General features: G+C 44.1%; 1 protein-coding gene across 1 annotated transcript in view; it reads right to left on the bottom strand.

Moving 5' to 3' along the window:
• Positions 1-12,605, bottom strand: part of OBSCN (obscurin, cytoskeletal calmodulin and titin-interacting RhoGEF) — a 198,945-nt gene extending 186,340 nt beyond the window's left edge. Inside the window, 4 exon segments of the mRNA XM_032234892.1 lie at positions 2,133-2,393; positions 6,014-6,283; positions 11,483-11,780; positions 11,871-12,605. Of these exon segments, the coding sequence (XP_032090783.1) occupies positions 2,133-2,393; positions 6,014-6,283; positions 11,483-11,780; positions 11,871-12,605 (1,564 nt within the window).
• Between the last annotated feature and the right edge of the window lie 613 nt (positions 12,606-13,218).

The following is a 13,218-nucleotide window of genomic DNA, read 5'->3' as shown; positions in this document are numbered from 1 at the left end:
TTCTGCAATATCATTGTGCTGTATCTTATTTTTAGGGTGGATAGTAAGTGACAGCATGTTTCTTGAGTGCATGAAATCAGTGGCAATTGACTGGTGCGTGTGTTCTGCTTAGGATTTTCAAGCATGTTCTGGGGATCAAGTTGGGTCAAATGACTTCATCACTACAGGGCTGACTTGCGTTTATCTCATGGTTTGGCTGTGCCACTGATCTGGATAATTGACCCTGCCTGATCCTAAGAACCTTTTAAACCAGGTTTTCGGTTTAAGGGGTCAATCTTGGCTCCCAAGATTTGATGGCACTATCATAGGCTGAGTTTTTCTTCTATACGGGTAATCAAGATCACAACTGAGACCAGAATTTACATGGGAGAAAGCTCTTATTTAGCTATATACACACACCCTCTCTCCCTCCCTTCCTCTCCCTCTCTCTCACACACACACTATCTAGCTATTATCTACCTATTATCTGTGTGCCTGCCTGCCTGCCTGCCTGCCTGCCTGCCTGCCTGCCTGCCTGCCTGCCTGCCTGCCTGCCTATCTACAATGCATTCAGAAAGTATTCAGACCCTCTTCACTTTGGTCAATTTTGTTATGCTGAAGCCTGATTGTAGAGTTGTTGAAATTCATTTTCCCCCTCTACCCTCAATATGCCAGAATGACAAAACGAAAACAGAATTTTAGAAATATATGTAAATTTCAACAACTGTAGAATCAGGCTGCAGCATAAAAAAATGACAAAGGCAAAGTGTCAAGCCTGGAAGCCATCTTTTAACTTTGGGGCTTCTGGCCTGCCACATTGTCTACTGTGGGAAACTGGGATTATACAGAATGTGGGTGATATGTACCCATAATAACATTCTTTCTCAAGGTCGAATGGCCCTGCAGCTGTGATGAGATGATTGGGAGGTAACTCCTGGCTTGGATGACACCTGATTGGATCGTGTGATGGACATGTGGGTGCTGGGCAGGGTCTTGAATTTTCACGGGTGGGGAAAACCTGGAAACTTTCAGATTCGGGTTTCCCCAGATATGCCAAGATGACATCTCTAATAAAATGGATCTTTGAGGAAACGCAAACCTCAGAGTTTTCTTTCATTGGGGGTGTTACTTGGAATCCTGACATGAAGAAGGTCTGAATACTTTCTGAATGTATTGTATATCTGTCATCTAACTATTATCTGGCTGGCTGGCTGGCTGGCTGGCTGTATAGGTAGGTAGGTAGGTAGGTAGGTAGGTAGGTAGGTAGGTAGGAATATAGGTAGGTAGGTAGGAATATAGGTAGGTAGGTAGGTAGGTAGGTAGGTAGGTAGGTAGGTAGGTAGGTAGATAGATAGATAGATAGATAGATAGATAGATAGATAGATAGATGATAGATTGATAGATAGACAGACAGACAGTTATCATCTATCACCTATCACCTATCAATCATCTAGGTAGGTAGGTAGGTAGGTAGGTAGGTAGGTAGGTAGGTAGGTAGATAGATAGATAGATAGATAGATAGATAGATAGATAGATAGATAGATAGATAGATAGATAGATATAATAGATAGATAGATAGATAGATAGATAGATAGATAGACAGACAGACAGACAGATAGATAGATAGATAGATAGATAGATAGATAGATAGATGATAGATTGATAGATAGACAGACAGACAGTTATCATCTATCACCTATCACCTATCAATCATCTAGGTAGGTAGGTAGGTAGGTAGGTAGGTAGGTAGGTAGGTAGATAGATAGATAGATAGATAGATAGATAGATAGATAGATAGATAGATATAATAGATAGATAGATAGATAGATAGATAGATAGATAGATAGATAGATAGATAGATAGATAGATAGATAGATAGGGATAGGTAGATAGATAGATAGATAGATATAGATAGATAGATAGATAGATAGATAGATAGATAGATAGATAGACAGACAGAAAGACAGTTATCATCTATCACCTATCACCTATCAATCATCTATCTATCATTTATCTATCTCCATATACCATCTCCCTATCATCTATTTATCTTTCTATCTATGAGCAAAACTCAATGTTGGTCCTAAGTCAAGGACTGCCTGTATTTGCATGCCATTAGCATCTAAGATATTCATCTAAGAAATCATTCTCACCAGAGACAGTAAATTGCGTGGATGTTCTACATTCATCAGCCACAAAGACAATTTCTCCTCCATCTTCCATTTGACAATCCCGGATGGTCATGGTATATTCTCTATCCGCGGAGGAGATTGAAATGCGGCCGCTGGATTTTAATTCCTCCTTATTCTTGAACCATCGGAACTTCTCGCACTTCTGTTCCAGTTCCACGCAGAACACTGCAGTGTCTTTTATACTGACAGCCGTTTTCCTTGGCAGCTTCTTGATAATGTTGCCTGTTGATAAATAAAGATATGATCATTAGTTTCAGTCAACTCACATTAAAAACTCCTTGCTTAGAAATACTATGAATGATGAACGTGTCTAGGTAGGGAGATATATACAGATATAGATGAATAGGAAGGGAGATAGACACAGATAGATATGTGAAAGGAGAGAGAGAGGATAAAGATATAGATAGATAGATAGATAGATAGATAGATAGATAGATAGATAGATGGATGGATGGATGGATGGATGGATGGATGGATGGATGGATAGATAGATAGATAGATAGATAGATAGATGATAGATAGAGATGGATGATAGATAGATAGATAGATAGATAGATAGATAGATAGATGGATGGATGGATGGATGGATGGATGGATGGATGGATGGATGGATGGATGGATAGATAGATAGATAGATAGATAGATGATAGATAGATGATAGATAGATAGATAGATAGATAGATAGATAGATAGATAGATAGATAGATAGATAGATAGATAGATGGATAGATCTATGTGGCCTGTCGGGGGATTTTGCAGCAGGTGTCCAGGTGAAGCCAGAGAGGTTAGCAAGAAATTGTAACTTTATATAAATAAATATATTTTCCATCTCTGTATATACCCCAAACAAGAAAATTCAGGCAAACAGGAGGATCATGAGGTAAATTGCAGAGAACACCGAAGAAAAAGATGGGAAAAAAGGGAAACATCCCCTCCACACTCATTGCAACCAATCACAGCGCAGATTGCCTCAGGCAGGAACCAGCCCTCTCCCATCAATCAACTGTAATGGTTTGTTCTGGCTCATCACACGAGTCCCCTATTAAATTTAAATATCGTAACATACTCACAGTGGACGGAAACATACCCTGAATTTATTGCATATTTTTTGTGTCCATTGCACTGCGGTTAATCCTCAAAGCTGGGAACGGTCCATCTTCAGCCTTGGTGGATCTCGAAAATCACTTGGATGGGAATCCACCAGATCCCACCCAAATAAACCAGGCTCAGAAACCCCAAATATTTCCCCCTTTTTGTGTTTTCGCAAATGCGTTTTTGCAGCTTGCGTTTGCCAGGATAGCAGGCGATATCACCCAGCAAGAAATGCAGAGATGGGCTGGTCAAGGGCAAACCAGGTTATCTTCCTAACCCTGGCTTGTAAAGTGGACCAATGTGTCCAGGCAGTTCTCGAACTACGACCACAGCAGAGCCCAAAATTTATGTCGCTATGCGGGAAACTTGTTAAGCGATTTTTGCCCCATTTTACAAATTTTTCTTGCTGCATTTGTTAAGTGACCCCCTGCTGTTGTTAAGTTAGTCACCTGGTCGTTAAGTGAACCTGGCTTCCCCATTGACTCTGCTTGTCGGATGGTGCAAAGGGGGGATCACGTGACCTCGGGACACTGCAACCGTCATAAAAATGAATCAGCTGCCAAGCATCTGAATTTTGATGGTGTGACCCTGAAGGTGTTGCAATGGTCGTAAATGTGAAAAATTGTCATAAGTTACTTCTTTCAGAACTGTTGGACGTTTGAATGGTCACTAAACAGGCTGCCGAAGAATACCGGGTATGTGCTGCAAAGTTCAAAGGCATCAACATGTCTGCAGTCCGTTTAAATGCTTGGCAAGCAGCATGATAGGAACTCAGGTTACAGAAATCAGATGACCTCTTTCGACCTTTGATGCAAACAAGCATGGATTGACCCTCTTAGATAACTACCGTGTTTCCCTGAAATTAAGACATGCCCTGCTAATAAGCCCAATCGGGCTTTTCAGAGCATGCGGCATAATAAGCCCTCCCCTGAAAATAAGCCCGCCTCCAACTATTTAAGCGCATGCGCAACCGGTCCCCGTCATTACCACTGTACCACTTACTGATACAGCTTGCGGGGCAAATGAGGGCCCACTGCAAAAACAGAGGCAGGCGAAGCAAAGTGCTTCTCCCCCCCCGCCCTTCCCTCCCGCGCAAAAAGAGCCCGCCGCAAAAAGAGCGTCAGACCAGCAATGCGATCACCCCCTCTCGCTTGTTCCTTCTCGCGCAAAAAAACACCGCCCACCCCACCCCAATGGTAAAGGCAGCCTGCCTGGTTCCCTTCCCCGCCGCCCCTTAAGCGAGGGTGGGGGGGAGAAGCGAGACGCGTGTCCTAGCGCTACCAGAGACTGACAGCTCCGCTGTGTTCCTCGCCCTTTCATCCAGTGAAGCCCCTTGTAAAAAAAAACTGGTGAGTTGAACTCATGAGGTTTTTTTTTTACAAGGGGATTCAATGGGCGAAAGGGCGAGGAACGCAACGGACCTGGAAAGGTCAGAGGCGCGCCTCACTTCCCCCCCCACCTGCTACCCCTCGCTAAAGGGACGGCGGGGAAGGGAACCAGGCAGGCTGCCTTTACCATTGGAGCGAGATGGGTGGTGTTGGGTCGCGAGGCACACCTCTTACCTTTCCAGTTCTGTCACCTTCCTCGCCATTGTGTCCAGGGAAGCCCCTGGTAAAAAAAAAACCTTCTCACGACTTCAAGATGTTTAATTGAATTCGCGAGAAGGGGGGGGGTGGTTACCAGCAGCTTATCTGAACACAATGGCGAGGAACACAATGGAGCTGGAAATGTAAAAGGTGTGCCTTGCTTCTCACCTGCCCCGTAAAATAATAAGCCCTCCCCCTATAATAAGCCCAGGGCCATATTTCATGGGGCAAAAGAAAATAAGACCCTGTCTTATTTTCGGGGAAACACAGTAGTTGTTTCCAACAGGAGTCTTGCATTTCACCCCTGGAATTATCGACTAAGGAAGCCTAATCTCTGTCTAAAAATTGTTAGCAGGTCAGAGCTGAATTGCCTTTAATGATTTTTATTAAACGAGTATTAACAGATAATCCTCGACTTACAACCATCGTTGGGAACAGAATTTGCACGGCTAGTTGTGATTGATTTTGCAACCTTTTTCACCATGGTTGTTAAGTGAATCACTGCATTTAGCAATAGCAATAGCAGTTAGACTTATATACTGCTTCATAGGGCTTTCAGCCCTCTCTAAGCGGTTAGCATATCGCCCCCACAATCTGGGTCCTCATTTTACCCACCTCGGAAGGATGGAAGGCTGAATCAACCCTGAGCCAGTGAGATTTGAACCGCTGAACTGCTGAACTAGCAGTCAGCTGAAGTGGCCTGCAGTACTGCACTCTACCCACTGAACCACCTCGGCTCTCATTTGACCATTGAATCACTGAAGTTAACTATTATTAACACTTAATGGTTGTTAAACCAATTACACAGTCATTAAGCAAATCCAACTTCCCTCTTTGCTTGCCGGAAGCTGGCTGGGAAGGTCACAAATGGAGATCACATGACCCCGGGATGCTGCAAGTATCATATATGCAGAGCAGCTGTCAAGTGCCCGAATTTTGATCACGTGACCGTGGGGATGCTGCGATGGTCGTAAGTGCAAGGATCTGTGTATTGATTTTACTAATATGAGCACCCTTCATATGTGTAAATGCCAAATCTCAGGATTCTAAGCGGTGGTAAATCTGGGGAGATGGTTTCAAATGATTGCTAAGCAACCAGTGATATGTTGAGGACCACCTTTAGAAGGAAGTCCTACCAAGAAGGATCAGATGGACTTCACCTACCTTGAACGCTCAACTCAGCGATGGTTCTGCTGCCTTCCTTCATCTCGCAAATGTAGACAGCATCATCATCCATAGTGACATTTTGGATTGTGAGTTTGCGGCATAGCCCATCTTCTTCAATCTTGTACTTGTCATTCTGTTGAAGTCTGGTCTCCTCTTTGAACCAAGTGGTCTCCACGTCAGAACGAGGCACTTCACACACGAAGATCGCTGAGTCCTTCTCCCGAACTTCCAAATCTTGGAGTTTTGTCTTGAAAGGTATTCTCGGTTCTGGGGAAGAACAAGATGGAGAAATTAATTTTGGTAAGACACAAGACTGAAGAACCATCAAACAGCAAGTGTGGATTCTTCTCAATGACCTTAAGATCATGTAGAACATCAGTAGAACAATGTGATCTAGAATGTCAGTAGAACATTAAGATCCAGTAGAACAACAGTACAATGTTATGCTCTAGCAGAACATCAGTAAAATTATGATCAATTGGCATATCAGTAGAAAATTATTATCCAGCGGAACATTAACAGAATATTGTGATCAAGTAGTAGAACATCAGTAGAATATTATGATCAACTGTAGAACATCACTGCAACCTTACAATCAAATGGAATATCAGCCTAAAATTACTGTCAAGTGGGAAATCAATAGAATATTGTGATCAATAGAACATCAGTTGAACAATATGATCAAGGAGAACGTGTAGAAAATTATGATCAATAGAACATTATTATCAAGTAGAACATCAGTAAAATGTTATGATCAGGGACAACATCAGTAGGACATTATGCTCATGTGAAACATTAACAGAACATTATGACCAAGTAGAACATCACTAGAACATTATAAGTGGAACATTAGTAGTAAATTGCTGATCAAGTGGAAAATCAATAGGACATTGGGATCAAGTAGAACATGAATAGAAGATTATGATCAAGGGGATCATCTGTAGTACCTTACAATCAAGTGGAACATCAATAGAACACTGTGATTAAGTAGTAAAACATCAGTAGAACATTAAAGTTAAGTAGAATTTTGTGATCAGGTAAAACACCTTTAGAAAACTGTGATTACGTGGAATATCAATAGAACATTACAATGAAGTGGAACATCAGTACAGGTAGTCCTCGACTTATGGCCATAATTGAGCTCAAAGTTTCCAATGCTAAGCAAGATAGTTGTTAAGTGAGTTTTCCCCATTCTACGACCTTTTCTTGCAGGAAGTGAAAACTCACTTAACAACTTTCTCAGTTAGCAAGAGAAGTTTTGGGTTCCATTGGGGGGGGGGTCATAAGTTGAGGACTACCTGTAGCCCTGTCTTCTGTGAATTAATTCAATCCCTTTCAAAGCCTTGGATGTGAGCAGTCACCATCCCTTCTTATAATTTAGTTTTCTAACTCCCCGTGGCACGACAAAACCGCGCTCGACTAAAGCGCGCCCAATTAAACCGCGTCGCTGACGTCATCAACAGGGTGACAACAGCGAGCGCAGAGAAAGAAGGGCGCTTTAAATAGCGCTTTGAAAGCAAGCCGATTCAACTTAAGGTAAGGGTTAGCTTTAGGGTTAGCTTTAGGGTTAGCTTTAGGGTTAGCTTTAGGGTTAGCTTTAGGGTTAGCTTTAGGGTTAGCTTTAGGGTTAGGGTTAGGGTTAGGGTTAGGGTTAGGGTTAGGGTTAGGGTTAGGGTTAGGTTAAGGATTAGGATTAGGATTAGGATTAGGTTTAGGGTTAGGTTAAGGGTTAGGTTTAGGGTTAGGTTTAGGGTTAGGATTAGGGGGGTTAGATTTAGGTTTAGGGGTTAATTTTAGGTTTAGCGTTTACAGCGTGCTTCTGTCTCCGCGCTGTTGTCGCCCTGTTGATGACATCAGCTACGCGGTTTCGTCAAGCGCGCTTTAGTCGAAAGCGGTTTTGTGGTGGAACCCTAACTCCCAACAGTGGAACATACAGGTAGTCCTAGACTTACAATCATAAGTCTTAAAAGCCATAAATTGTGAAGTTTAAATGGGCCACTATGTAACCACACCAATTTTACAACATATACATGGTGGTCATTAAATCAATCCGATGGTTGTCGAGAGAATGCTACAATCGTTAAGTGAGTGATATGCTCATAAAATAAACCCAGTCCACTGAAGGGTGTCTTTTTGCTATAAAACAGAGATAAATATTGATTTCCAACAAAACCATCATAAATCGCAAGCATGTGACTGTGGGATGCTGAAAACGTTCGTAAAGCAGGCTGGTTGCCAAGAGCCCAAAATGCAGCCACGTGACCAGGAGGGTGGAGGTCAAAATTTTGAATCTGGGTTCAAAGTAGCTTTTTCAGGATCTGTTGTAGTTTCAGACGGTCTCAAAGTGACTGGTTGTAAGTCAAGAACTTGAAACTCTGACGTCTTTAAGGGTCTTTGATTCAGAAAACGTCACTGGATTTGAGATCAAGGAATCCATTTTACACAGGATCATATCACCATCCCACCGAATGTGAAAATTGAATATCTGCACTCTGCTAATGTCAATCTCCTTGTAAAACTAGCCAAGAAACATGTTTACTTCCTTGGCACCTACTACTGCAGAAGATATGCCTGGGGTTAGATTTCTTCTAGTTTAAAAATACTTTTAACAGTCTTCTTTTAGTTGTGAAGCTAAATGTTCTTTAAAAAAAAACAAAAGACGCCGTTACGGATTGTCCTCATCTTACAACCATTTGTTTAGTTCAAATTTACAACAGCATTGAAAAAAATGACTCCTGACCATTTTTTTCACAATAACAACCATTGTTCCCTCCCTGTGGTCACGTGATCAGAATTTGGCTGCTTGGCAACTGCCTCATAATTATGACGGTCGCCGTTTCCCAGGATCACACGATCTGCTTTGGAGATCTTCTGACAAGCGAAGTCAACGAGAGATTCCCTTAACAACTGTGTCACTAACCTAGCAACTACAGGAATTCACTTAACAACTGTGGCGAGAAAGGTCATAAAGCGGGGGAGAAAATTCACTTGACAAACATTTTGCGTGGCAACATAAATTTTGGGATCAATTGAAGTCATAAGTCGAGGACTGCCTAAGTGTTGTAAATAGAAAAGTCGGAGAATTTTTCTGCGTCCTGCTTTTGTTGAATGGACTGCTGATCTGAGATTATTTCCTTATACCTTCTTTTCCAGTGTTTCTCCATCTTGATAACTTGAAGACAGGCGGAGTTACAGCTACTCGCCTTTGACGATTACTAGCACACAACTGAAGGTCGTGCCAAGTTGTGTGGTCTTGAGACCATTGTGTTACACAATGGAGGATCTATAGACACTCACCTTTGACAATTACCAACACAGAACTATAGCTTTGTCCTGCCAAATTGTCTGGTCTTGAGCCTATTGCGCTACACAGTGGAGGATCTACAGCTACTCACTTTTGGTGGTTACTGACGCAGACCTGTAAGATTTGTCCTGCCAAACTGTCTGGTCTTGAGCCCATTGTGCTACACAGTGGAGGGTCTATGGCTACTCACTTTTGGTGGTTACTGACGCAGACCTGTAAGATTTGTCCTGCCAAACTGTCTGGTGTTGAGCTCATTGTGCTACACAGTGGAGGGTCTATGGCTACTCACCTTTGGTGGTTACTGACACAGACCTGTAAGATTTGTCCTGCCAAACTGTCTGGTCTTGAGCCCATTGTGCTACACAGTGGAGGGTCTATGGCTACTCACTTTTGGTGGTTACTGACGCAGACCTGTAAGATTTGTCCTGCCAAACTGTCTGGTCTTGAGCCCATTGTGCTAACAGTGGAGGATCCTCGGCTACTCACTTTTGGTGGTTACTGACGCAGACCTGTAAGATTTGTCCTGCCAAACTGTCTGGTGTTGAGCTCATTGTGCTACACAGTGGAGGGTCTATGGCTACTCACCTTTGGTGGTTACTGACACAGACCTGTAAGATTTGTCCTGCCAAACTGTCTGGTCTTGAGCCCATTGTGCTACACAGTGGAGGGTCTATGGCTACTCACTTTTGGTGGTTACTGACGCAGACCTGTAAGATTTGTCCTGCCAAACTGTCTGGTCTTGAGCCCATTGTGCTAACAGTGGAGGATCCTCGGCTACTCACTTTTGGTGGTTACTGACGCAGACCTGTAAGATTTGTCCTGCCAAACTGTCTGGTGTTGAGCTCATTGTGCTACACAGTGGAGGGTCTATGGCTACTCACCTTTGGTGGTTACTGACACAGACCTGTAAGATTTGTCCTGCCAAACTGTCTGGTCTTCAGCCCATTGTACTAACAGTGGAGGGTCTATGGCTACTCACCTTTGGTGGTTACTGACACAGACCTGTAAGATTTGTCCTGCCAAACTGTCTGGTCTTGAGCCCATTGTGCTACACAGTGGAGGGTCTATGGCTACTCACTTTGGTGGTTACTGACGCAGACCTGTAAGATTTGTCCTGCCAAACTGTCTGGTGTTGAGCTCATTGTGCTACACAGTGGAGAGTCTATGGCTACTCACCTTTGGTGGTTACTGACACAGACCTGTAAGATTTGTCCTGCCAAACTGTCTGGTCTTGAGCCCATTGTGCTACACAGTGGAGGGTCTAGGGCTACTCACTTTTGGTGGTTACTGACGCAGACCTGTAAGATTTGTCCTGCCAAACTGTCTGGTCTTGAGCCCATTGTGCTAACAGTGGAGGATCCTCGGCTACTCACTTTTGGTGGTTACTGACGCAGACCTGTAAGATTTGTCCTGCCAAACTGTCTGGTGTTGAGCTCATTGTGCTACACAGTGGAGGGTCTATGGCTACTCACCTTTGGTGGTTACTGACACAGACCTGTAAGATTTGTCCTGCCAAACTGTCTGGTCTTCAGCCCATTGTACTAACAGTGGAGGGTCTATGGCTACTCACCTTTGGTGGTTACTGACACAGACCTGTAAGATTTGTCCTGCCAAACTGTCTGGTCTTGAGCCCATTGTGCTACACAGTGGAGGGTCTATGGCTACTCACTTTTGGTGGTTACTGACGCAGACCTGTAAGATTTGTCCTGCCAAACTGTCTGGTCTTGAGCCCATTGTGCTAACAGTGGAGGATCCTCGGCTACTCACTTTTGGTGGTTACTGATGCAGACCTGTAAGATTTGTCCTGCCAAACTGTCTGGTGTTGAGCTCATTGTGCTACACAGTGGAGGGTCTATGGCTACTCACCTTCGGTGGTTACTGACACAGACCTGTAAGATTTGTCCTGCCAAACTGTCTGGTCTTGAGCCCATTGTGCTACACAGTGGAGGATCTACGGCTACTCACCTTTGGTGGTTACTGACACAGACCTGTAAGATTTGTCCTGCCAAACTGTCTGGTCTTGAGCCTATTGTGCTAACAGTGGAGGATCTACGGCTACTCACTTTTGGTGGTTATTGACGCAGACCTGTAAGATTTGTCCTGCCAAACTGTCTGGTGTTGAGCTCATTATGCTACACAGTGGAGGATCTATGGCTACTCACCTTTGACAGTTACCAACACAGAACTGTAGGTCTGACCCGCCAAATTTGAAGCTGTGCAGGTGTAGAGGCCATTATCGACCTGTTTGCAGAAGAGGATCTTCAAGACAAAATTCTCTTGCTCGTCCTCGTAAATTATGTGTCTCCGGCTCTCCAGGATCACCTCTCCATCCTTCTTCCAAACCGTCTCCGGTTTTGGTTCTCCGGTTACGTAGCAACTCATTTTGGCATGCTTGCCCTCAGTGACAGTGAAACTTCGGGTGGTGACCCGATAATATGAACCTCCATCGCCTCGGAGTCCCTTGGAGGTCAAGCTAGCAGCCCGTTCGTAATCCAAGGACAAGCTCAATCCGAGTTTGGACCGTCCTTCGGTGGAGATCAAGGTGTCTACGTTGGGCAAATCGCTCTTCCGGATTTCTTCTCGCCTTTTCTGCATGTGGGACAACAACGGAGATGTCTTGCTACCAATGTCATCTATACTGTGTCTCGTGCTGCCTGGGCTGTACGAATCTGGGAGATCTACCAGCAACGCAGCGGCCGCGCTGGAGGATCCTAAAGGATTCTCTGCACGGCAAGTGTAGGTTCCGCTATCTCCCAAACGAGTACTTTGGATCTTCAGAGCGTTCTTCTCACCCTGGGTTTCAATCTGGATCCGGTTGGAGTCAGATGATTTGCCCAGATGCTTCCCGTCCTTCTCCCAATTGATGGCGAGAGGAGGGCTACCTTGGACAATGCACTTGAACATGGCATCTTCACCCATGATCACTCGGATGGATGTGGGCTTCTGGATGAAGTAGGGGGCCGATTCCGTGACGGTGGTCTGCTCGCCAACTTTGATGCTGACGGCGGCAAAGGCTTCCCCAATGGTGTTCTTGGCCCGGCAGATGTACTGACCGCTGTCCTCCAAGCTCAAGTTGTAGATGGTGAGACGATAAAGGTCATCATCTTCTACCATCTTGAAGCGTCCTCCTGTCTGGATGGGGAGTTTGTCCTTCTCCCAGCTCACCAGCGGGATGGGGTTGCCAATGATCTGGCAGCTCAGGGTGGCATCTTTGCCCATGGAGACCACGAAGGCTTTGGGCCTCGTCAAGAACCTCGGGACGCCACTGTAGGAAATGTAATCCATCTTGATGGCCTACAAGAAGGAGAACAACAACAAGCATGAGGAGCAAGAAAATGAATTTTGCAAGAAAATAAATTTTGTGGACACTAATGGCCTAATGGTACAGGTGGCCCTTGACTTACGACCATTTGAGGAGTGACTGTTTGAAATTACAACAGCATGGGGAAAAGTGATTTATGAGCAGTCCTTGCACTTATGACTTCAGTATATTCCCTTGGTCACTAAACGCATGTTTGTAAGTCGAGGAGAACCTGTACAACATTATGATCAAGTAGAATATTATGATTAAGTAGAACACCAAGGTCCATTTTATCTCTACAACTAGGATCTGGAGTCATTCTTTTCCTAGCTTGGAGACAACACAAGTAGTCCTCGACTTACAACAGTTTGTTAAATGACCATTCGAAGTTACAACAGCATTGAAAAAAGTGACTTACAACTGGTCCTTGTGCTCACGAGCATCACAACATCCCCACAGTGATACGATCAAAATTTCAGTGCTTAGCAACTGGCTGGTATTTATGACAGTTGTAGCATCCCAGGGCCACCTGATCACCATTTGCAACCTTCCAATAAGCAGTCCGTGCGGGGAAAGTCAGACTCGCTTAATGACTGC

The sequence above is a fragment of the Thamnophis elegans genome, chromosome Z (genome assembly GCF_009769535.1).
Source record: "Thamnophis elegans isolate rThaEle1 chromosome Z, rThaEle1.pri, whole genome shotgun sequence".
Lineage (NCBI taxonomy): Eukaryota > Metazoa > Chordata > Lepidosauria > Squamata > Colubridae > Thamnophis > Thamnophis elegans.
Note: the sequence above shows the minus strand (reverse complement) of the source record. Positions and strands in the feature narration are given on the sequence as shown.